Source organism: Episyrphus balteatus, chromosome 3, assembly GCF_945859705.1.
Source record: "Episyrphus balteatus chromosome 3, idEpiBalt1.1, whole genome shotgun sequence".
NCBI classification, from domain to species: domain Eukaryota; kingdom Metazoa; phylum Arthropoda; class Insecta; order Diptera; family Syrphidae; genus Episyrphus; species Episyrphus balteatus.
In genome coordinates, this window is record NC_079136.1 from 109,675,330 (window position 1) to 109,700,463 (window position 25,134).

The 25,134-nt window shown below is 32.3% G+C and overlaps 1 protein-coding gene across 1 annotated transcript in view; it reads left to right on the forward strand.

Annotated features, from left to right (window-relative positions):
- LOC129916396 (neurotrimin) overlaps nt 1-25,134 on the forward strand; it is a 92,421-nt gene that overhangs the window by 24,538 nt on the left and 42,749 nt on the right. Inside the window, exons 4-7 of the mRNA XM_055996300.1 lie at nt 2,981-3,188; nt 12,493-12,651; nt 18,120-18,248; nt 18,363-18,500. Of these exons, the coding sequence (XP_055852275.1) occupies nt 2,981-3,188; nt 12,493-12,651; nt 18,120-18,248; nt 18,363-18,500 (634 nt within the window). The remainder of the gene's footprint in view (nt 1-2,980; nt 3,189-12,492; nt 12,652-18,119; nt 18,249-18,362; nt 18,501-25,134) is intronic.

Sequence of the window (25,134 nt, forward strand, 5' to 3'; positions counted from 1 at the left end):
TGGGACACCCTGTATATACAATGTAATAGCTGACACAAATATCATTCCAACTTTAAGTGCGATAAATAACGCCCTCTCCCTTCCGGAAATTTAAACTTCTACAAGCCAAGACAAGAACCTACAAGGACATACAATCATTGTATATTTATTCCTATAGTACTCTCATGAAGTAGAATTTTCTGTTTTGCGTCGCCACCCATTGTATATATATTTCTATAGTACTATCAATCGAAGAAAATACTTTAGCGACATCTTTTGGTAGATCTGCATTTCAATTTCCTGCATAAGGTTCAAATATAAAATAAAATAGCGATCCTACCGGTGGCGGGCGACGCAAAACAGAAAATTCTACTTCATGAGAGTACTATAGGAATAAATATACAATGCGCCACCGGTGGGATCGCTATTTTATTTTATATTTGAACCTTATGCAGGAAATTGAAATGCAGATCTACCAAAAGATGTCGCTAAAGTATTTTCTTCGATTGATAGTACTATAGAAATATATATACAATGATACAATGGTGTGAATGACAAATTTGAGTGAAGTTGGTGGAGGTTGAATGATTGAATGATGGAATTTGAACCAATGGAACATGAAACAGGTTGAATTGAATCTCAAAATGCAAGGTGCAAACAATACTTTTTTTACGTAGTTGAGCGCAGTTAAAACGTAGTTCAACAATATCTAAATCAGGTTTTAAATATATAAAAAAGTAGGTATATTATAATATACCTGTGTATTTTGTCCTCAAAAAGTGTAGTTAATCGCAAGAAAACAACAACAAATACTATACAAAATAAAGAAACTATTTTGGTAAAATTGTGTTCTAAATTGTTGCAAATAAAAACAAAATAAAGAAATTGGCACTCGAATTTCGAGGGCGGGGTCGGCTAGTATGTATTAAAGTCTTAATACAAAATTACAATAACAAATATTTAAAGAACGAAATTGAATTTAAAAGCAAATAAAATTTTTTATATTTTGTGTTGCTTTCACAGTTTTGTATAGAAGCAACACAATAACAAAATGTGGACAGGAAACCCATAGGTACACTTTTTGAAATGTTTGGGAAAACTTGCACTGGGTAATTTCTTTAAACAAAATTGATATGTGCTTAATTCTTAAAAGTCTAAGAATAAGACAATTCAAAACGCATTTACCTCAAATATTTAAAGTGTCCTCCTTGATTTTGTTGGCGGGTTTTTTGATTTATTGCGAAAATTAATTGATCCAGACTTTGCGGAATAATTTACCACACACCTTTTAAAGATTTTCCTCTAATTCAACTTGGTGCATCATATTACCAACAGGGCGAGGTTCGGTTCCAGCCCACTGCGGTGTACGGACAGAAATTTAAAACTGACTGATGAAAGGTATGTTAATCTTTGTATATAGGAAGAAATGGACCAACCGCACTTTATTGACTTATTTTTTAATGGAGAGATATGAAACACATTGCTTATTTAATACCAATATCGAGTTCTGAAGAACAAGATAATCGTATTTTTAATCAATTTATAATGGAATAAAAACCAAAACAACGGGCTTTATCAGGTGTACATAATAAAGGCTGGCACTTTAAATATTTGTTGTATCTGCATTTTAAATGAAAATCATGCTAACACAAAAAATAAACTCTCTTCTTAGCTTTTTAAGAACAAAGAAAAAAATTTAAGATTTTACCTGGTAGTAGAGATTTTCCTTAGTATATGTATATGTCATGAAATGTAGTAAAAAAAAACCACGGACAAGAATAATGGAACAGCCTAAAATTACTATTAACCCTTTCGGTACCAGGATTACTCTCATGTAACATATCTTTAAAAATTCGTAAAAAATATTTTATTAAATATTTTTTTAGGTTTCGATGGCTTAATTGAAAGATAATAATGCCTAGTTACTGGATTAGTACAAAAAGTTAGTCAAATATCATACTTTTAAACTTTTTTTAATCGAAAAGGGAACTGAAATTCAATTTTTTTATTATGATCATAATTTTGAAAAAAAAAAAGATATAAAAAATGTTAATCCAGAAAGTGTTTTGTTTTTTGTAACATAAGAGTAACACATTATTCTTGCTATTTATTATTTTGGAAAATAACTTTTTGCTTTTCATATTTCTTAGTTGCGATGTTTTTGACACGGTTATACTGAAAAAACATTTTTTAATATTGATTTTCATAGCTTGGGTTCGAAAGGGTTAAAAGAGAAATTATAAGGTATCTTTAACATGAGCGAAGGTATATCAAAGTAAGCGTTTACTTTACCACCGCTCTATACATTTTTTTTAGAATTGAATATTGAAGCTGTTTTTTAATAGTGTGAAGCTAAGCTAAGCTTTTCCAGAAAATTCGCTATTATTATGTTATGAATCCCTTATTTGGCCCACACAATCTCACAAACCTCTATTTCCGGAGTTCCAAAATCATGGTTGATGTATTGCCTATTAAACAAAATTAATTACTCTTCCTTTCATGAGACACAAATATAAATACATACATATGTATAACTCCACATTTTCACTTGCTTAGCTTCACAAAACTCTGCCACTTAATTAAATCGAACATTTAGTGGAAAACTTTACCCCAAGCCAGCACAATTTCGACCGTAATTTACGCATTTTATGTGGCTTCGAACGATTGCGGGCAGTGTGGCTTTTCAAAAGTGAAAACCAATCGATAAATTTCACAATTTTAAACGAGAGTGAAAAATCTCCGCAAGCATTTTTTTTAACAAACCCTCAACATCATTTGCATTTCATTCTTCAAAGGTTTTGGTATTGGAACCTGCAACCCAACTGAAAGTTGAGAGGCACGCACCAAAGTTGGACAGCATTAAAACATGTTCATTTCACCCCTCCTTGTAGACTTTTTACCCCTAGCAATTATAATAATAATAGCACATAAACTTTTATGGTTTGAAAAAAGCACAGACTTCTGCCTCTAATTGGGATATTTCTTTGTTGTTCAATTACAGGTGGCTTGGTTGCGTGTTGATACTCAGACCATACTTACAATTCAAAATCATGTTATAACGAAGAACCAAAGAATCGGAATTACTTATTCGGAACACAAGACGTGGCAGCTGAAAATAAAGGACATCAAGGAAACAGACAAAGGCTGGTATATGTGTCAGATAAATACAGACCCAATGAAGAGCCAAATGGGCTACCTGGATGTTGTGGGTAAGAAAAAATTGACTAAAGTTTTATTTTTTTTTTCCCAGAATATGTTGCGAGGGTTGTTGTTGTTTTTGATTTCTTAGTTCTGGTGTTCATACAAAAATATTTTGAGACCAATTCCTATAATAATTAGGTACTTACTTACTTAAGATGACCATGCGCCGTAAGCAGCTACAATCCTCAAACAACAAGCTTCTAAAGCCAGCTCTATCCTTAGCTCGCTGCTTCCAGTTTCGCGCGCCAAGTTGATCTCCTGCTGGTTAATTGCCCTCTCAAACCAAAGTAGCAGCGGTTGGCAAGAGTAATTCTTCATTTGATTTCAGCGCTGCTGTTGTTTTCTGTGTTCCAAAGTAGAGTTCTCATCAAGGCACTTCCAACAAATGACAATAGCGGAAAATTTGTTTTTTAATAACGGTAGCAGCACCAGTTCCAGTTAGACCGAACTACTTGCTGAACACCTAATATGCGGTAATCAGTCGTATTCAGAGCTATAAGTAGTAGCTTAGCCAACCTCTTGTCCATGGAGTCATTCAAGGGCCTTTCCCTCCAGGTTGGGGGCTTCTGCAGTCGTCCATAAGAAGTTAGAGACACGTGAACATCACAGTACGCTTATAGAAAGTAATATATTGCGCATCTTGTCACACATACAAACAAAGAAGATCAAAAGTGAGGAACTGTCAAATTCCATGTGTGTAGTAAAAAATCTACTACTAAAAATAAAAAAAAATTGTAAACAAGAGAGTTGACCAATAAGAATCACAGAAATGTGACAGTTCCTATCCTTTAAGCTCCCATTTTGACAACCTGCGTGAACTTGAAAAAAATGAAAACTCGGAATATATTACCTTGTTTATATGTGTAGGTGTACTGTGTGTGAACATAGCCATTCTTCCATTTTTTTATAAAAAGTTTTATGGTGATTTTTTTTTGTGTTACATTTGACTGCTGTGCAAATATGTTTTGCGTGTGAAAACTAAACTAATGCTGGAAAATATTAACTATCAAAGGTATTTAAATTAAAAATTTTTTTTTTTAAAGAAAATTTTTTCGTGTGTTTTTTCAATGGCGATTTTAAATGTGTCAATGCGATATAAAAAAAAATATATTTTCAATTTATAAGTGGACTTTTCTTAAAAAGGTCAAATATGGCTCTTGTTTTTTTTGTTTTGTTTTATCCTACATAAGCAATGCGTCAATAAACCGAAGCACGAAAAATATCCTGCGCAAGTTTCGAGTTTCAAACGTTTCGAACTAAATTAAGCAATTACCTACTTGAATTGGAAGAGCTTAATGAAGAAGAAAATGCTAGGTTATAAGAAGTTTCAAGGCTGTATGAAGGATAAATGACGATGGCTTAATCTTAATTTGTCCTTACAACATATTATACAGATCAACATTTTAAACTTGTGATGTTCTAATACAAGAACATAACCTTCTGTTTGATGAAAGAAAAATATCCAAGAAACTGTCAGCTAAAAATGGGACTTGTGGTGAACATACCCATACCCAAACCTGCTTTTGGTACAACAAAATCATCTTCAAATTTGGTTTAGTTTTGAGCGTACATTTTACTACATGCAACAGATATAACAAGGTTTTTTGATCTACCTGCAGGTGTTCTTTTGGAAGAAGCGTTGGATGGAAGGCATAATGAAATAAGAGTTCAAGGGTGAACTCAATTACCGACTTCATTAACCATCAGCTAATAACGTCAGATCTCTATATTTCAAACATCCGATCTAGTTATACATTTCAATTACCAAAAAGTTTCTCAGATAAAGATCCTATCGATAAATTTCAATTATCAAAAAGTGAACCAAATATAGATTCTTATTTGGTTAATAATAGTGGAATTAAGGATTGCCCGTCGAATTAGACCATAATTTGCATACTTCTTCGGAAGGCGATGGTGATTAATTTATTTATATAAGCATTAATTAGTGTTATCTTATATTCATTTAGCTACTAAAATCATGTAATCTATATATAACAAAACATAAGCAAACAATCATAATCTAAAATAAAAATAAAAGTTAAAAGTTCGCTGCTCAACTCTTTTAACTAAAATACCCTGATTTTTCAATCGTCCGTCAGTAAGGCTATCAAAAGAATCTAATTCTTGTGAGTTTAATTCCCACAGAACTATGTTTGTAATCCATACATTTTTTGGTTTTGTTATTGTCCCTTTATGATTACTATTAATTAAGTTAAGTCGATGTTCCAACAATTACAACAATTAAATTAAAACATCAAAGTTAAAAAATTTTACATTTATTTATAGGTACGACACAACAAAAACTTTTTTTCATCATCAGCTTCACGCTTTAAAAATTAACTAAAGAAAAAAGATAGATAACTCAAGATAATTCTTTTTTCCTTTAGGTAATTTTAAATAATTGTAAAACGATAAACTTGTGTAATTATTTGGTGGAAGAGAAAATCATAAACATTGAAACGAAACTTCTGTATCAAATATCGATCTTATTTTTTTAATTTAAGTGCGAGTTTTTGGACAAGCATTTTTTACAGATGCTGTCTAGTTTCAAAGTTTTTGGGATAACTATTTTCCAAATATCAAAGTTTTATTCACAATTTTTAAGCTGCTATTTAAGGAATTGCAGCCTTCTTCTCTTTGCTTTTATCTAATTGTTGGTACAAAATCAAATTTCAGATCCTATTACACACCCCATTATTTCAATCAAACACTAACTGCCAAAGTTTCAAGGTTTCCCTTCTACCAAGATTTTTTTACCAAATTTTCACCGCAGCTCCTTTTGAAAACCACTTTCAAGACTGGCGTTTACGTATTCATTGTGATAACCATAAAACCAAACTTTTTGTGATTACCTCCCCAAATTGTAATGGTTGAATGAAAAAATTGAACAAACAACGAATCACGCTCTATTAACAAAATATGAAGAAAAAAAGAAAACAAACTGCCAACAAGAACAATGCAATCATGGCACGAGATGTAATGATTTTTAACAAAAAAAAAAAAAAAAAACAACTTACTAAAAATAAAGTAGAGTTAAAATTTTTCATAAAAAAACCAATTTTAATGAAAACTCAAAAATCACGAGTGAGCTACTAAAGTGCCTGACAACATACACCATCACCGTTAAATCCACTAGAAAAACCATTACAAACCAAACGCCAAGAAATAGGAGTGAATTTAATATACAAAAACTTATTCGTCCATTGGTGAGTGAATGGTTTGTGCTAGTCCTTTGTGTAAAGGACCAGAGCACATCTCTATGTATATTTGTTGCAAGTACATCAGTTGAAGAGAAATGGACGCGGGTACAGCATGAACCGCAGAAATTGTGCGATTGGAGGCATGCCCATACTGATGACCACGGTGTAATGGTGCACAGGAGCAAATTAAGTAAGATAAGATACTTATTGGGGGCGACAAAATTTTCCATAGGTGCTTTGATTATAAATAAATGTATAAAATCCAAAGCTGAAAATCGTATAGCAAGTGTGGTAATTGTTATTTGAAGCAATTATAAATCTGCTCTTTTAATAAATAAATAAAGTCATTTTTTATTTTTACCAAATGCATTGTTTAGTTGAGTGCAACAGCGGGCGGTGGTAAATAATGCATACATTATTTTTTAAAGCGAAGTGAAAAACTAAAGTTGTAAAAAAAGCCAGCGGTGGGAGTGGTACATAATACGGAAGCTTTTATAAAGTGAAGTTGACGGTTTAAGCAGTGAAAATTAAAGTTTAAAAAAGTTTAACTTTAGGAACATAAAATTTTCAACTGGTAAAATAATTTAGAGTTTTAAAGAGACTGTAAAAAAACTTGAAAAAGGAATATCTGTATTTTCGTATGGCATATGTAATATAATTTAGTGTAACACAGAGGGTTAGTCTGATGAAAATAATTACATATCAGATCATGGCAAACGTTCGATAACGTATGGTCGCTATATATCCCTTTCTTTTTCTACTGATTAAATATAGACAGCAATACTCAAAACGTTAACGTTTTTTTAATATTTTGAATTAAAGTTTCTCAAAAACGTAACCTTAACAGACTCACAATAATACAAAAATATTTGTGGCACTCGGGGACTATCACGGTAAGGCTATAGCATAATATTTTTTATCAACTTATGCAATTAAAATCATAATTAGGTATAATTATTTATTTATGCAGTATTTTTTTTTTTTTTTTTTTTTGATATTGATAGTGATCCAGACCAGATCATGAATTTATTTGCGAAACAATAACAAAACAAAATCCTACTTTTGTTGTAAAGCTAATAAAAACAATGATCTGATCTGGATCACGAGGAAAATAAAACACAGCTATTAAATCAAGTTTTTTCTTTGATTAATTCAAATTACAATATTATTATCAAAGAAAAAGAAAGTGGTTGTCTGTAAATTGAAATTCCGTTTAGGGACGATAATTTTGAGTGATAATTTATAATTTTTTAAACTTAATACATAATGTATGTATGTGTAATAAAAAAGCGACAAAAAAATTAATTAAAATTATTTAAATTAAAAATTAGCATTTCTCATTACCTCAATTTTTGTATATGCACAAGTTTACAAAAAAAAAAAAAACGATGTCCCACAGATGTTGTTCTCGCTCGTCTCGATCCATGCAAGCTTTGTACAGTCGTACCTACCATATAAACAGATACACTTTAAGTTAACCACCTTATTGAGTGGCGTCAGGTTTTTTCGTTACGAAATTTCTTGATTCGGTCCCCATGCCAAGGCCCACGATCAAATCTGTGCAATAGCTTAGTAAAAAAAAAAAAGAAATATGCAAAATTATATTAGAAAGCGACTAAAATAGTTTTGTTTGTTCTTTCGATTTCCAGTATTTGGTCGAAATTTCTTAAAATTCCAATCGCCGTAATTCCATATTAATCTTGTTAATTGTGAAATAAACAATTTGAACATCATACAAGTAACGCAACAGTGTTTTCATGTAACATAACCGTCTGAAAATTTTTCCTCTCCACAGGTTTAAAAACATTTTGTTGCTGTTATTTGAAGTGTGATAAATATTTCCGTTCTTAATTTAAAAAGACTAGTCGGGTACTTGGAACTTTTTCGAAACCAGGTACATAGTTTAATAACCAGTTGTTGGGTCGAGATAAGAAAAAATCGTATGGGAGGAAGGGGGGTTCTAATCCCCCGCGTTAAGGCGAAAGGGGCAGTAAAAAAGGTACAGCAAGTTATTGTAGGATGTAGGTGTTACCGGTGATTTTTAATATTTTTTTTTCCAAATTAAGTCCATTTTTTTTTTTAAATTGCCCTCCCGCCAAAACGGGGAGGAATAGACGTCCTCCTACTCCCATACGATTTTTTTCTTGTCTCAACCCAACCTACACGCTCTAGCTTTTTGGCACATTCCTCCTGAATCACCCTGTATATAAAATTTAGAGCTACAGCCTAGTAACCAAACAGATATCAAGTTTTTAAATGAAATGCATTTTTGGGCATTTTTAATTCAAACTATCGTAGATCTTTCCCACCACGAGATACAGACTTATTCCAGTTACATTTTATTGATAAATTTATAGTGATATAGGTCACTACAGAATGTTTAACACCGATGGAACAAAACCACCCATTCCTTTTAAGGTAAACATAATTCCATGACTTTGCTGTTTTCGAACATTTTGATTGGTATTTCGCAGAATTACGCAAACGAACGCCTTGTTATTCTAAATATAAATGCGCCTCTGTCTATTGAAAGCGTGCAGATCCCAAAAACGAATAAAAGGAGTATTAAGAATCGGCTTGCGTCTGAAAACGTACCCTTTTGACCATGGGTCTGTTTTGTTCCACCATGACATACCTACAGCAATTTACACCGCTCGCTGCTTACTGCTGCTCTGGCTGAATGGTTTGTACGCCGCCGTTGCTTGTTGTTTTCACATTAAGTACTTTGTGTTTTCAACAATTTCGTGACTGAGAGCATTAAGTGGTCGGGCTATTCAATACGAATATCGAAAATGCCCGGCATTTTCCACCGATGACTGGATTAACCTCCTTTGGACTGTGGGTGATAAGCTGGCATGATGATGAGGGCGAATGAAGGTATGAGTAAGTTGGTTCGTCCGGGTTCGGGCGGACTACACAAGGTGGGCTAATAATACAGTAAAAAATCATGGTGCGCAAAAAAACAGCCGGTGAAAATTGTGAATAGATATATGGTTCGGTAGGTACTGAAAACCGCGCTTGTTGGTGTATTGTTTTTGATGATGTTCTTTTTTGCGCTGCTGATGGTGAAGAGAGTTTTATGTGGTGCCAAAGTAACCAGTGTAAATTTGTGGACATTATTATATTTGCTCATTTTTTTTTCGGTAAGGGCAACCACTTTCCGTTTCCTATTCCGCTGTGTCGATTTTCCTAAATGCTTCATAGAGCTAATATGCTCATTATAAAGGTCTCCAAGGTTTCGTATACGAAGGTTGGAACAATTATTACCACAATACGTTAAAATTTAAAATAATGTCAAACGGAACTGCAGAGTCATCGAAGTGAATAAGTTACCTTTAATTTATTTTATTTTAAAAATAAATTAAAAATAAATTTTTTTTTTTTTAAATAAAAATAAAGAATTTATATGAATCTGCAATTATGAAATAAAATATCGGTAAGTCCCCTGTTAATTTATTAATACATAGGCACTTGAATAAAATAAAACACTATAAATTCAATTTAATTAATTTTACTGAAATTATAATCGTTAGTTGATATGCTTACGTGATGGGTAATTAGCTGATTTATTTTCGGTGGATTTGAACGAAGTTGATAAAGTTCATTATCTTTAAAGGTTTTTAATGTTTTCATGTTTAATTGTAATTAATGTATTAAATGCAATAGCAGTTGTATATTCTTTTAATTTCCAAACTCCTAACACCGATTTGATTCAACATAAACATTCATTTGATACCTTTCTGATCTACGCATCCACTGGGCCAAGGCTTTATAGAATAATGAGTAATCTCCTTTAAATTTCTCTTACAGATAATTATTATTGTTTTTATTCTCTTTAAATTGGAGAAAGTTCTTTCGGTAGTTGACGTAGAAACCAGCAGTGTAGCTAATATCTTTAATAAAATATAAATACCAGGACAACTTTTTTCGGTGCAGCTTTCGAGCGCTTTCAATGAGTTCATAGGGAAAGTATTTTTCCTTCTGATCAAATATCTTTTCTGAGTTTTTAATTCTTCACACAGAGACCAGGACCACCTAAATACCAACAGATTTCCTTATTAAACTATTTTATGAAGAAACCTTATTAATATCAACAATTAATAATGTTTTTCCATAGAGATTTCTTATTATTTTCATGTACAAAATCTTTCAAAATTTTTTGTAAAATTTTCATATTTTTTCCAACTTGGCACTAGAACAAAAATTGTGACCAATATTTCTATAGTAAATTGGAATAGGTGATCCCGTACATGATCGTATTTTTTTTTTTATTAAAAAAACAAAACCGACTTCCATGGATCAAAACTGGGTTTTATGGTTTTTCTAATAGTACTGAACAGGCACCAGCTTTTCAATACCTACAAAAATAATTATCAAAATTGGTTCACTCGGTCCAAAGTTATGAGGTGACAAACACAAAAAAAAAAGTACAGATGAATTGAATAACTCCTCCTTTTTGGAAGTCGGTAAAACAATTAGGAAATCCCGATTGTTTAAATAATATTTCCTTCTTGGATGAAAACTATAAGGAAATCTTATTGTTTTTGTTCTATTTTATGTGGTAAATTTTTGGTAAAACTCAACAGTTTCATTAAATTTTTTAGCTGCTTTGTCTATTTCAGACAAAGAATCCTTAGAAAGAACCGGAAACCCTTCTAGTGTGTTTTCATGGTTTGTACATTTTTCTCCAAGGCCCAATCGAGAAAAAGATTGAAAACAGTAACACGAAAATATTCTTTACTGTACTTTGAACCGAAGGGTTCGAACGATTCTTTTGTCGCTTCACTATTCTCTTATGTTTAACGCCTATGTCAAGGATTTCAGCTAATTTTTCCCATATACAAAAAACTTTCGAATATGAGTCGTCTTCAACTTATTTATTCATGACTGTTTATACTGCACAATTATCGATCCCAACGGGGGGGGGGGGGATATATCCCCCTGATCCCCCCCTATCTACGCCACTGGAAACAATAATGTATTAATTTGCAGCATTATTAACAACTCAACAGAATTTAACAGTTTTGAATAAGTTTGTAACAATTTAAACTCTATGTGCAATTGAAATTGATTGGCAATTGACAAATAAGCTTACATTTTTGCATCCATTTCAAAATATCATCAATTCACAATTATTTATCTACCAAAAAAATATATGTTTGGCTTAAAACTATAAATGAGCCACAAAATCGGCCTTAACGATATAATGTGCGCATCATCACTCTAATAAACTTATATCTCTCTTTCTATGCATAAAATGAAAATACCTCTCGTCTGCTATTAAAAGCAAACAACAAAACAGAAAATAGTATATTTATATATATCCAAAAAGGAGACCTCTAACAAAGTACCGCATAATATGACAAAAATAAAACCACCGGAACTAACCTCAAATGCAATAAAATTTCACGGCCAATGCACAGGATGATCCAATATTCATCACTTGTCAACATGGTCCAATGACCATATTTTGGCTAAACCTGCCCGCTTCCACGAGACAAAAAAACCCTCTGCTAGTCGAAGAGAGCGCGAGCCGGTAAAATGTTTTCAGTTTAGTGCAGTGACTCATAGCAGCCACAGATCCTGCCGCAACTCCCAATGTGGTCTACCGAGTTAGCGGCCCGTAAAAAAAAACTACAACTGCAACCCTCTTCTACAAACCTTTAACACTTTTAAATCCCGATAAAAAATTTACACCCCCAAACAGAACAACTATTGCTGATGCAAAAAAAAAAAAAAACATTGAAAATAAAATAATTTGTTTGTGTTGCTTTCCTTTTATTTTTTATCCTTTTTTCTATGTGGGCCCTCTTCCTGTCGAATTTCATGAAATCGCCTGGAATATGCACATCCACACATCGTGATGGTGTTTTGTGTTCTTTTCGATGCTGGCCTGTTCCTGTTATTTGTACTTTTCTATGTGCACCTCCGACTCGGACTCGTACTCCTGCTGCTGACGCCATTATCCTTTCATGGCGGCTGCATCGACGAATGCTGGTTTTTGTAAATTTCACTCTCTCGTCCTTTTGATGAAACTCGGGGACTCTATTCTATTTTTTGGAACGACGATGATGATGATGGTGATGGTCTACGGCGGTGGCGTCTGGTGTAGTACCGCCGGATATCCTGGATTATCCCACAAGTACGGATATGGTTGTACGAGAGGGCAGTAACGTGACGCTTAAATGTGCTGCTACCGGATCACCAGAGCCAACTATTACGTGGAGACGTGAAAATGGAGTACCCATTGGATTGTCCAACGGTTCAGAGGGTAAGTTCTTGTTGTACGGGTAGGTATACTACTAAACAAAACACCACCAAAAATATCCACAAAAATAAGAATGATCTAAATAAAGGGCAACAGCACGTCGGGAGAGTATTTGATATATTGAGTGTTGGACGATGACTATGGACAACGTTTCAAAGAACGAGCCTCAAATAGGCCACAATAGACTGCACTGTTTTGGTCAAAGACCTGTATGTTCTTGTACATTAAATAGACAAGGTTTTATATTTTGCAAAACCTTCCATTTCATAGAGATACAAAGGCATGGTAACACAAAATATAATCGGTGTTTCTTATAAGATTAAGCAGACCTAAATCGTTCGCAAAATTATTTTGATACATGAACATTTTTCGATTTTATGAGAAAATTTTGAAACGGTCTATGTGTAATGTGGTTAAGCCGGCGAAAAGTACAATATTATAATGCTGAATCTTATTGTGTTGAAAGTAAATCTATTTATTTATTTATTTATAAAATATACATGATTTCGGTGTGGCTGTTGAGCAATTCAGTGGAGATAGGCTATTGATTATGTCGAAAAAATCATGATAATAAGGAACTAATACATCACGGGTTTTTATTGCAGGAATCGTTAACCCATTGAAGAGGATATAAAACCGCGGAGTGCTTTTCAATGAGAGGGTGAAAATTGAAGATAGGGGTGCAAAAGACAAGCAAAATTTTGATGTATTGCACTTAAAACTATTTGTAGAGGATTAAATTTCCTATTAGAATAATATTTTTTTTTTAAATTGAAAAAAAAATTCCATACCAAAATATGCGAAACCATCATTAAAAAATAATAAAATTCGAATTTTTGGCTTTTTTTGCTTTTTTAGTTGTATAATTTTTTGGGTTGATATACCTAAGCATAAACATTGCTCTAATGAAAAAAAGAAGATTAAATTTCTTTCAAAGTGCTGCGCTCACTAATTTTTTTCATTGAAAATTAACCGAAATATGGCCATTTGAATCTATCTTTTTTTCGCATTTTTAGTTTTACTCAAGTAAAACAGAAACATTTGAGGGGAAAGTACGATAACCTGAGAACCAAGAATTGATAATGATATTTTGCAGAGGGGTTTAATACAATCATTGCTGACTATGGAAAGGGGGGTATATCTCCCCCCGTTTTGGCGGGAGGGGCAGTTTTCAAAAAAAAAAAATACTAAAAATAAAACAATACTAAGAAACAACGGCAAAAGTTGTTTTTTAAACAGTCAATATGATAAATTTAAAAATTGAGTACGTATACACCCTAGTGTACCTTTGAGAATTTCATTTATCAAATTGTTGGCAACAACATTCAATGCAATGGCTCGAATTGAAGTATTCCTTTTAAGATTCATTTTTATTTCATTTATCGAAGCTAGAGTTAGTAAAATTGAAAAGGTTTGGTTGGAACTCTTAGTATAGTGTTTTTGTGTCATAGAGCATCAGTACACGAGCTGATAACCACATTTTGCACAACTCGCGTGTTTTTGATCCTTGAATATTATGTTACATGACAAACTTTTGTGGCAAATTTACAACATAAATCATATCACTTTTTTCGCTAATTGCTGCCGGCAAAAAGTTCCAGTGCATTTTATTAAAGACAAATAAGAGATAATTTTGTTCTTTGGCCTTATATTTTTTCTGCCACTTTAATTGAAAAACTTTTTATGAAGAAGTGGTCGGGATTTTAACTATCTATTCTTTACATACTTTGTTCTAATTTTTAAATCATGTTGTTTTAATCAATAGTTTTTGAAATAATCGATTTCAAAATCAAAATTTGAGAAAAAAAAACGTTTAAAAAAAATCAATTCAAAACTATTTTTTTGCAAAGACTGTGAGTTTCAGTAAAAATTTCTAATAAAATAAACTGCCAAAATTGATTCCTTATCGAACACTGAAAACGATACGATTCTATGCCTTCTAGTTTTGAGAAAATTAAAAAATTGAAGAACAAAACAAACCCTTATTTTTTACTGTACTGTAAGTTTTTAACTATAGCAATTAGCGAAAAGAGTAGTTAATTTTGCAGAAAATTAAATTTGCTACATGTTTGTCGCATAACATAATATTCTAGGATCAAAAACACGTGAGTTATGTGCAAATATTAAATAAACTTAAAAAAAAATGGCGGCTAAATTATTCTATAAGGAGCTGTGCAAAATGTCAAAACTGACCTCGGATTTCGTTCCCAGAGCACCATACCAATTTTTAACTTCCCCGTACTATCTTTTAAGTAAAAATTTCATACATACCTACTTACACTTAGATGCATGAATTTTGTACTTGCAAGAGGTCTTTTAAAACCTACTATGCGACACATTCGCATCGATAAAATTCAGTTCAATTAACTTTTGCCAATTCAAGCACTATCACATGCAATTAAAATACAAACATTAAACATACTCCCATATTTAAAATATATTAACTTAAAACAAGAAATACATAGTCCTTTAAAGTAATTTGTAGTTCCTTGAATGAAAATATAAATTAAACATGAAAAATAATGGGCACTTTGGACGTTCGGCAGACATTTATGAATTGGTATCAAATCAAAGAACTATTACTTAGGAATTACTTTAACTATGGATAGAGGCATGCGTTGAGCCGGTCCCATATTTGAGAAAATGTTTAGAGTTCTTTTTATTTTGGTTAAGTTTCCCTATAACGGTACGGGTCCACGGAAATTGTGTGGTTAACCAATAATGCAGTAGGGGAAAACGACCATAATTTGTATTTTTAGTGTTCTCGGTGATTTATGTCGTAAATTAAGAGGAGCTCCGTGAAGCCAGAACTGCGACCTTAACCAAACTTGACTAATTCGTTTGTCCACCCTTTTGTCCATGTTTGTCCACCCAAAATTTTCGTTTCTCCACTATTCAAACAAATTTTTGAGCGAATTCTTTTTTTTTGTATAGGAAGTCTGAAACATTACAAATATTACTTTCGTATATTACTGCCGTGAAATAAATACACCAAGAATATAACTTCCGTCTATTAGTTCGAGTTGTTAATTACTGGATATGCTTTTGAAAATTGCATGGATTAATTTCAAACATACTCTCGCATTTCATTTTTTGACTGAATCAGTTAAGGCCATTCCGCTAGAGACGATCTTCGGCATAATTTCTAAATTTCAATATTTGTTATTTTTTTGAATAATAACAAGTAAAATAACTGTATTTAATTAAAGCAAGCTTGGGAAGGCTTTAATGTAAAAGAGTAGGTACGAACTGTTAATATCATGGCTGGTAATACAGGCTCAAAATTTCCATTTCCTTCCGACAGTTTGAGGTTAAACTTACCTGTTAGACATGTTGTGGTTGTAAATAAGCTGCGAATGAGTATAAATGTTGCACCCGCAATAATGGAATTGCTCTTAGGAAAAAAATTGCACTTGAACACCTTTTGTCCAAAGGCAAAATTAATGTTCTTCATGTTATACGACTCCTCGTAATTTTTATTTGCATGCTGAAGGGAATCTTTCAAATGATTATGAATCCTGTTCATTTTTCTGCTATTAGGAGCGATATCGATTTTGGCATTAGGTATTGAGACTTTTCAACTTCTTGAGTAGTATAATCATGACGGGATCCCGGTAGCTAAATGTTAACTTAATCATAGAGTTCTAGCTATTGATTGAAGATCCAAATTGGATTGATTTGGCTCTTTGGCATTATAAGAACAGATGGGTGTAAAAAAATGGAGCGATTTAAACCTTCGCTCGCATTCGCTTCCATCGAATAGGAAGCTGTTCGTATTATGTCTAACATGATATGCAGTTTGAAATTAAACAAATCTTCACTTTTATCGCAACTTTTAAAATGCTTTATCAATTCAAGTCTTAAAAGAGGAATATTTCGTGATGAATGCCTAAAATCATCGATTTTTATATACCTATCCATAAAAAAGGAGATAAATGCTATACAAACATCTACCGAGCAATGTACCTGCTGTCGGTTTTTTTTTCAAAAGTTTTTGAACAAATTATTTCTAAGTAGTTGAATGTTTAAATTTATTGGTAAACAAGCTTCTATGAAAATTTCAGTTTGGGTTTAGGAAAGGAAAGGAATGTCAACAGAAGACACCATTATAGAATTTCTGGAAAATATCTATCAGACAATTGACAAAAAACCATCCATGTGGATGTTTCTTGACTTAACGAAAGCTTTCGACCTGGTCAACCACAAAATTCAAGTTAGAAAGCTTTCTAGATTTGGCTTTCGAAGTAATATTCCATGTTGTTTTTCGTCATACCTATCGAATAGAAAGCAGCATGTTTTTGTAAATAAGTCAATGAGTTAAGTATTGCGTTGTTTAGAAGCTGGTGTTCCCCAGGGAAGGGATCAGTTCTTGGACCGTTGTTATTTCTTTTTTATGTAAATTCTATTTTTAGTTAAACTATTAAATGAAAATTGTTGATTTCGCTGACGTCATGGCTCTTTCTAATACTGCGATTTATGTAGTCAACCTAAAGCAATAATTATTTTCGTGCTCAGGTTCAAAAAATAAATTACCACGAAACCTGATAAACCTAAATATTAAATTGTATCTATCTATACCTACTTTAACTTTTACAATCAACTTCTTTCCCACCTTCAAGGAATTTCTTTCAAATATTTCTGTAGTACCTATGCTAGTTTGTTTTCATTTTACCATAAATTCTACATTCTACATCATTTCATATTGAACAAGGTAACAGAGCAAATATTGGAGTTTTTGGAAAATTCGCAAACACCATCTACTTTTTCTACTCGCGAAAGTTTGTATAATGTATAATACGCAACTGTCGAATAATACATTTACCTACATAATACATATCTCATAAACTCTTTTAGAAATGGGGTTATAAATCCTGCAATCCTCCTTGAAAAAAAAAAAAATAAATACCTAAAACTATACTGGTATTAGTAAATTATTCAAAAATTTGAACTCTCATTTTAGTGGTTGCCATTCACACTCACATTCACTTCATAGACTTACATCGAAAGAAAAGTTATCGTCCTCAATAACAGGAAGCGTCGGTCGTCGCAACGGCAACAGCAACGGCTCTGGCATCGACATCGGCCATCGTCCTTTGAGGCAATTTAAAAATTCATTTAAAAAACTCGTAGAACAAGTCCACTTTGAAAATGCAGGGTAAAAGGAATAATTTGAAGCTATAAATAGGCCTTAATGTTAGACATTACGACGAATCGATTAAATAACATTATACCTATACCAGCGAGTCGTTATGAAAAATAAAAATTGTTATGCGACAGAAGTAGTAGGTAGGTAATCCAGTGCAGTACTTAAAAATGGGGGAGGTTATGAGTAAAAGTGTATATAGAAAAAATATAAATCCACGGCTAGGTATATTGAATATCTCCAATGTGCATTGTTTTATACCCAACAATTATGACCTTGTATTTCGTTTTTATATTGTTTCCTTTATACTTATTTTATTCTTTAACAGTTTCCAGCATTGAAGGCCTTAACCTAGTTCTACCGCATGTAAAGAGGCAACACATGGGCGCATATCTTTGTATTGCATCGAACGGTGTTCCGCCATCAGTGAGCAAAAGAATAACACTCATTGTGCATTGTAAGTGATTTTTGTTTTGTTTCAATTTGATATTCTAAGGGATTTGCCGACCGGCTGAGAATGTTTTTTTCACGCAAATTTTTGACTAAATACATTATTTGTTCTAATTTTTAGTTCCACCAATGATAACAGTACAGAATCAATTAATTGGGGCTGTTGAGGGGAAAGGTGTTACGCTAGAATGTCAATCAGAAGCTTTTCCCAAGTCGATTAATTACTGGACAAGAGAACGGGGAGAAATAGTACCTCCAGGTGAGATAATTTTTTCTATTTAATAATAATCACACTATAATAATTAGGTACATCAATATGGCATATCTAACCTACAATAAACCCTCTCTGCCTTTCTTGTGTTAATTTTTGAAACTGATCTTTCGTATGAAAAAAACAAACCTATACCTATAGTTTAAAAAAAAAAAAAACTTAAAACTAAATTTTTTTTCGATAATCAAGTTCCTAAGTGGAAAAACTGTTTCTAAATACATAATAGAAAAAAATCCCCTAATTTGTTCAGATTTTTATTTTGACGCTAGATAGCGCCCCAAGAAGGTTAAAGGTCATTTGAAAGAGGTATATGTTGACTTTTGAGGCCATTTTCTTATTTATATTAAACACCCTTTTCCAATAGGTGTAAACCATTTTTCTAGGACCAGGAGGTTAGTCAGGACACACACTTTTATTTTATTTTTCATGCTACTCATATGCTTGTTTTCTTTGGTTTAATAAACCAAATGTCTTTTTTGGTTTAATAAACCCAAAAAAGACATGCATGTCCTACACCGTTAAAAATTCTGGAGTATTTTTTAATGCAGCTCTTGTATTAAAGCAATTTTCAATACAAAAAATATTACATTTTAATACTTCCAAAATATTGAAATTATTTTTAATCTTTTTTGTATTAAATTTCAATATTTAAGTATTAAGTTTACTACTTGTAAGATTTTAATATTTTTGTATTATATTTGAGTATATTGTATTACATTTTAATATTATTATATTACATTTTAATACAATTTGTTTTAAAATATAATACAAATTTATTAAAAACTAATATAAAAAGTATTAAATTGTAATACGAGAATATTAAATTTTAATCAAACGTCAGCAGCCACAGTACACATTTGTCGTGTTTTATTGATACTCAGTATTTTACTAAGTAAACATTTTATGCTGTAAACAACAACAAATGATTACTTTTGGTTATTATTAATAATCTTTAATAGTTGAGGGGTCAAAAATGTATAAGTTTAGAAAAAAAATTCTTTGTAAACCAACAAATAAAAACCTTCTGTTTATCCTTATAGCAATCATTTGTTGTTGTTTACCGTGTAAAGTTTTACTGAGCTAAGTACAGAGTTACCAATAAAACAAGGCTATTATAAGGTAATATATTCCGAACGTTGTCAAAACTTGTTAGTCAAAAATGGGCACCAATCTGTCGGGTCGGCCTTTAATTTTTATATTTCAATCGCAGTAAACAGGAATTTGTTTTTGTTTTAATTAAAATATAACAAATTTCCTTGTGTTTCTTGTTAATAATTGTTAACAAATTAGTGGTGTGCGTGGTTTTTCGGTTTTTGTGCGTTTTTCGTCGGTAAATAAAAGAAATAAGATTTACGGTAGCTGACAGTGGTCGCCAAATTGTCATGCTTTGACAATTTGGCGACCGATGTCAGTTTGGAAGATATTACCTTTTTATGTGTACTGTGGTCAGCAGCAGCCATTTTAAAAATTAAAAAAATTCATTGTTTGAGGTACCTTTTCTAAAAAAAATATAATTAATACTTGTAAATTTGTACTAATTTGAAGGCGCTTTGTGTTTTTTCGAAGGAAAATACATACATTGCAGATGAATTTTGATCGGCAATAAGATTTAACATGCCACAGTTTGAGAAACAGATAAAATAGAGACAATAATATCACCATTATTATATTATTTATGATTAATATTTATTTTCAGTAATGAATTTAGGAAAAGAATACATATTATTAACTTTTAATACATTTGATATTGAACTAAAATATTTTTGTATTATCTTTTAATAAAATTCTTATTAGAAATTAATATGAAAAGATGGAATAATTGAAATTTAATACATTTGGTATTAAATTCTAATATAAACTGCATTACTTTTTAATACAACTATATTACATTTTAATACATTTTTTATTAACTAAAAAATTTTAATATTTGTCTTGTATTAAATTTTAATACATTTTTGGTGTAGACCTATATGTAACCCAAAAAGTATTAAAAAATACTCCAGAATTTGTAACCGTATAGAAAAATGCTTTATACCTTTTTGAAAAGGGTGTTTAATATAGATAAGAACCTTACCAATAAGGCTATATTAAAAAAAAAATGGCCTCAAAAGTCAACATATATACTGGTAACTTTCAAATTAAATGAAAATGCAATTTTTTTGGATTTCAAAATGCAATTTTTTTTTATTTTGTTTTAAAATTGTACGCGAATTTGTATTTCCTTTAAGACGAGGGGGTTACAGGATTCAAATACCTCTGTCAAAATGGTAAAGACAAAAAAATATTTTTGGACTAACAGAAGATATTAAACAAAATCATTCTAGTTTTAGGGTAGATATGTTTTCGAAATTTCAAACATCAATACTAATTAAAGAAATGCCTTAGATCACTTAATTTGCCTTTAGACAAGGTTGCTTATATTCTTATGTATTATCGGTTTAGTCAAACAATATTTGGGTTTTAAATCTATACAAAACTCTACAACACAGCTTAATTTGTAGCCTATAAATGCCTTATATTTATTATCGAACTAATCAAAATAATCCTAATCCAGCATAGCGGTCGCTAAAAATATGACCTCATCCCCAAATATGAGAAAATAGTTGGTTTCAATACCGAAAATTTTTACTTGCTCTATAGGGCAAGTATTGGTTTCGTGTCAAAAAAATAATTCGAGGTTTTAATCAAAACTAACATTACGATAATGGAGAAGTCTGAAAAAGTAGTTTTCGTCATGACGTCCGTCGGTCTGTGCGTCGGTGCGTCTGTGCGTCTGTGCGTCTGTGCTTCTGTGCGTCGTTAAAAAAAGGTGTACAAGAAGCTTCAGCCTAAACAGGTGAATGAATTTTCTTGAAATTTGGTACAGATGATTATTTCGTAATTTCCAAGGTTGATTTTTTTTTGTTTTTTAATATCTTGCCTAGAACGTATACCTCCCATACAAACTTTTCGAGGTATTGCAATTTTCTCGAAAACGGCTCTAACGATTTTGATTAAATTTGACACAAGTAATGCTGTACGTATATCTAATATAACTGCGTTTTTAGTTTTGCTCAAAAAATACGGATAGTGGAAATATGACAGTTTCTTTTTTTTTTAATCGCTAATGTCGGCTCTTCCCGTGTATTGTTAATGAGTTATTGCAATTTTATCGAAAACGACTCTAACGATTTCGATTAAATTTGGTACTCGTTATAGTCTTAATGAGTCTAACAAAACTGCGTTTTTAGTTTTTCACAAAAATTTCCTAGAACGGTATGGCGTTGCCATTTTCTGCCAAATTGATGTATGTTTTAGTTAATGTCGGATATTTCATCAAAGGCAAAGCCAATTTTATTCAAAATTTGCAGACAGATATTTCTTGTCATTTAAAATTGTAAAAAAAAAAAAACCCCATAAACCCCCCCCCCCCCTCCCCCTATATACGACGTTGAGCCTATCGATCTTCCATGGTTATTTTCTGTTTCAGGATGATGGTTAATCTAACGTTTGTCTCCTTTACTGTGCACAATAGAGAATCTTCAACTTAGTAAATTTCAATGAATCTAGATAACTAAATACGTTGCCTATTCTATTCTTATATTCAAATCATAAAAAATTGATTCCCTGTTGTGAAACCTGGCTATCAAGCTCTATGAACTAGTCAATTCACATATAATGTACAACACTCAATCTCACAATACTAACAAACAACGGAATAACGCAGCCAACAGCCAACTGAAGCGAAAGTAATAAGCAAATAGGAAAAAGTAAGCAACCCCAATGTGGTTGGAACCTGACGAAGAGATTTCGAACACATGTTGATATATGCGAAGTATTATTATTTATTTCACACGAGCTCACCCTTAAACTAATCGCTAGACTCTCTCAATGCTTAGCCCACTCGATCTCATAGTGAGCTATATCAGGCCCTCTCAAATGCAAATCCAACATCCCCTATAAGGCTACATACATACGTGTGATTTATGCACGTGGTTAATCGTAGACGAATTCCGGCACTGGTCCGTTTTTGTATAAATATCAGCGCGCATCCATGAAGAAGCGACTTTCCATTGAATGTGGGAAAACCGGAAAAGCGAACGAAGAATGTGAAACTGGTGAAGAGAAAGTTTTATCAAAATTCGCCCGAGCAAAGGGTGAATTTTTATAAATGCATCATTGGAGAAAATATGAATTTCACATTCAATAAAGATGTTTGTTCGGAATTGGTTTTAGATTTGAAAAACTTTAGTTTTCTCTCTTTTTGGGGAATTTGGTTTTACAGGTTTTCAAAAATTTAATTTTGAAGAAATACAGGTCTCAATTTGGACTCACAAAAATCATTTTTTGTACTTTTGTTTTTCAGAAGATTACAAGAATCAAGAATAGATTTAGCTATATAAATCTGCAGAAGGAGTTTTCGAAAAGAGGACGAAGGAGCCGATAAGAATAGAAATTAAAAACATACAAAGTGTAAATATTAGTTTCTCGTTTTCATGAGTGTTTTCTTGTGTCTTGAGTGTTCACGACATTACATGGTGGAATGTGAGAAGCCTACAATTTAAAGCCGAGTTCGAGGAGTAATGCACTTATTTATGACAATGGTGCTCTTGGAGAATTAATTTAGGAACCCCTGTAAAAAAATTGTATGTACCCTTAAAAAAGATTGTTTTTTTAAGTGGTGAAGGGTGGGTCAAACCCAGACCTTCAGCGTCATATTCAATCGCACTAACCAATGTTCCACGGGATCCTACTGCTATGTATTTAAAATCATGATCTGGTAAGATGTGATACTAAATTAATTAAAGGGAATAGCATAAAATTTATATAAATAGTCAAAGGTGTATTTTAAAGATACAAAGGGAAGGGTAAACTAACTGTTTCACAACAAGCGAAACCGTGTCAGTTTGTGTGTTTCATTTTTTCTTCATCACACCACATCTTAATTCCCTTTTCTCCTTTCAGGCTTAATAGCAAATTCAGGCACGATAGCCAAGTATGTTTAGGAAAATTCCTACCATTGCGTCGAACTATAGTCCGACCAATAGCCTGCCTTCAGTTGCAAAAAGGTATAGGCAAAACTTTACCGACCTTAGTAAATCTATCACAACTTGTTTAGCAATTCCTTGAGCAACGATCTCCAAATCGTTGGTTAAATAGAATTGAGGTTACCGTACAATAGAATTGAATTTGTTGAAATCGAAATTGATGCGTCGAGCGCTTAGTGAAGGGCGGGCATTAGTCTAGGCTCTAGAAGGGCAAGGGCACTTTTTAGATAAACTTGTATATCTTGAAGCAATAAAATTTAAAAAAGACACATTGTATTTAATTGAAAATCGGTAGGGTTTTTGTTGTGGGCATATTGAACTTTAATAGGCAAGCGTTAGATTTTAAGAAACTTTTATACATAATAACAATGTCTGTCGATCCCATTTATTAATCTTGTTTCGGTCGGTTTCTGTTAAGAAAATAGCCTTTGACCTTTTTCTAAATTCTCATTTGTCTACCTTATTCAAATTTCCGATTTCAAGAATTCCTACGAGTTTAGAAAAGCTTAAATTAAAATTGAGGACACCTCCGTGTTTTATATTTAGGCACATCGAAACTCTTCAAAAATTGCTGTACGTAATTAGCTAATATTTCAAGCCTAAAACAATATTGATATAAAAGTTCCCTCGTACTTTATTCAACAAGTCTATGGTTTAAATGAGTATTATTGTCAAGGTTATCTAGCATTTTTTGGCAAGTTTCCACCACCTACCCAAAATATAAATAGAAAAACATAGGAAGAGCTACGAAACCAGATATCAGAGAATCTGACAGAGATGACCAGAATTGGTAATAAAAATCTGCTATAGATTTGATATATTTATTTTAAGAAAACTCAAAAACCATGGTGAAATTCATATCCTCATACTCACAGCATGACTTCTTCCTGGCATCATTTTCTTTAAAGTGGCCATGAGAACATTGGTGGCAGCTAGAGCTGGTGTTGGATAATACGTTGAACAACGTACATATTTCTTCTTCTTTTATTCAAGAACCCGAATGTGAAACAGGCAATTTAAAAGGTAATTTAGAATTTTCTTTTGAGAGAAGTCCGCCAAGGTTAGTATTATCCAGTGCATTGAATGCACATTAACGTTGTGGAGTAAGACTTCAATATAGCGTGCTCGCTGTCGAGTAGCATAGTAAAAAATACCAAAGTGGTGCTGTTATTATGAAGAAAGAAACGTATAGGTCTTGGTGGCATTCGGGATTTTAAAATACCTTTTTTCAAGTTTTCATCTAACACAGCTATACGTAGGTACTTATACTGTGAAATTTGTGGTTAGGTTAGGTTAGGTTAAATGGGCTGACAGTTGATCTTGTTACCGTCACACTTAGATCAATGTAGATCCCTTGTGATACCCTGAAGTATTGTAACTTCCTGAAAAAGTGATAACCTATGAATGCTATGGTTGTTCGAGCCATTTGGAGGACTTTACAAAGTTCAGTAGGCTATTGCCTGAAAGTTCCGAAAGTTCTTCTAATTCATTAAAGAAGTAGTTTCCTAAGAATTTTTTCCTAGTGCGACAGAGTGCTGGGCAGTGACAGAGGAAGTGAACAGTGTTTTCCTGTTCGTCCTCATTGCCGCAGCCTC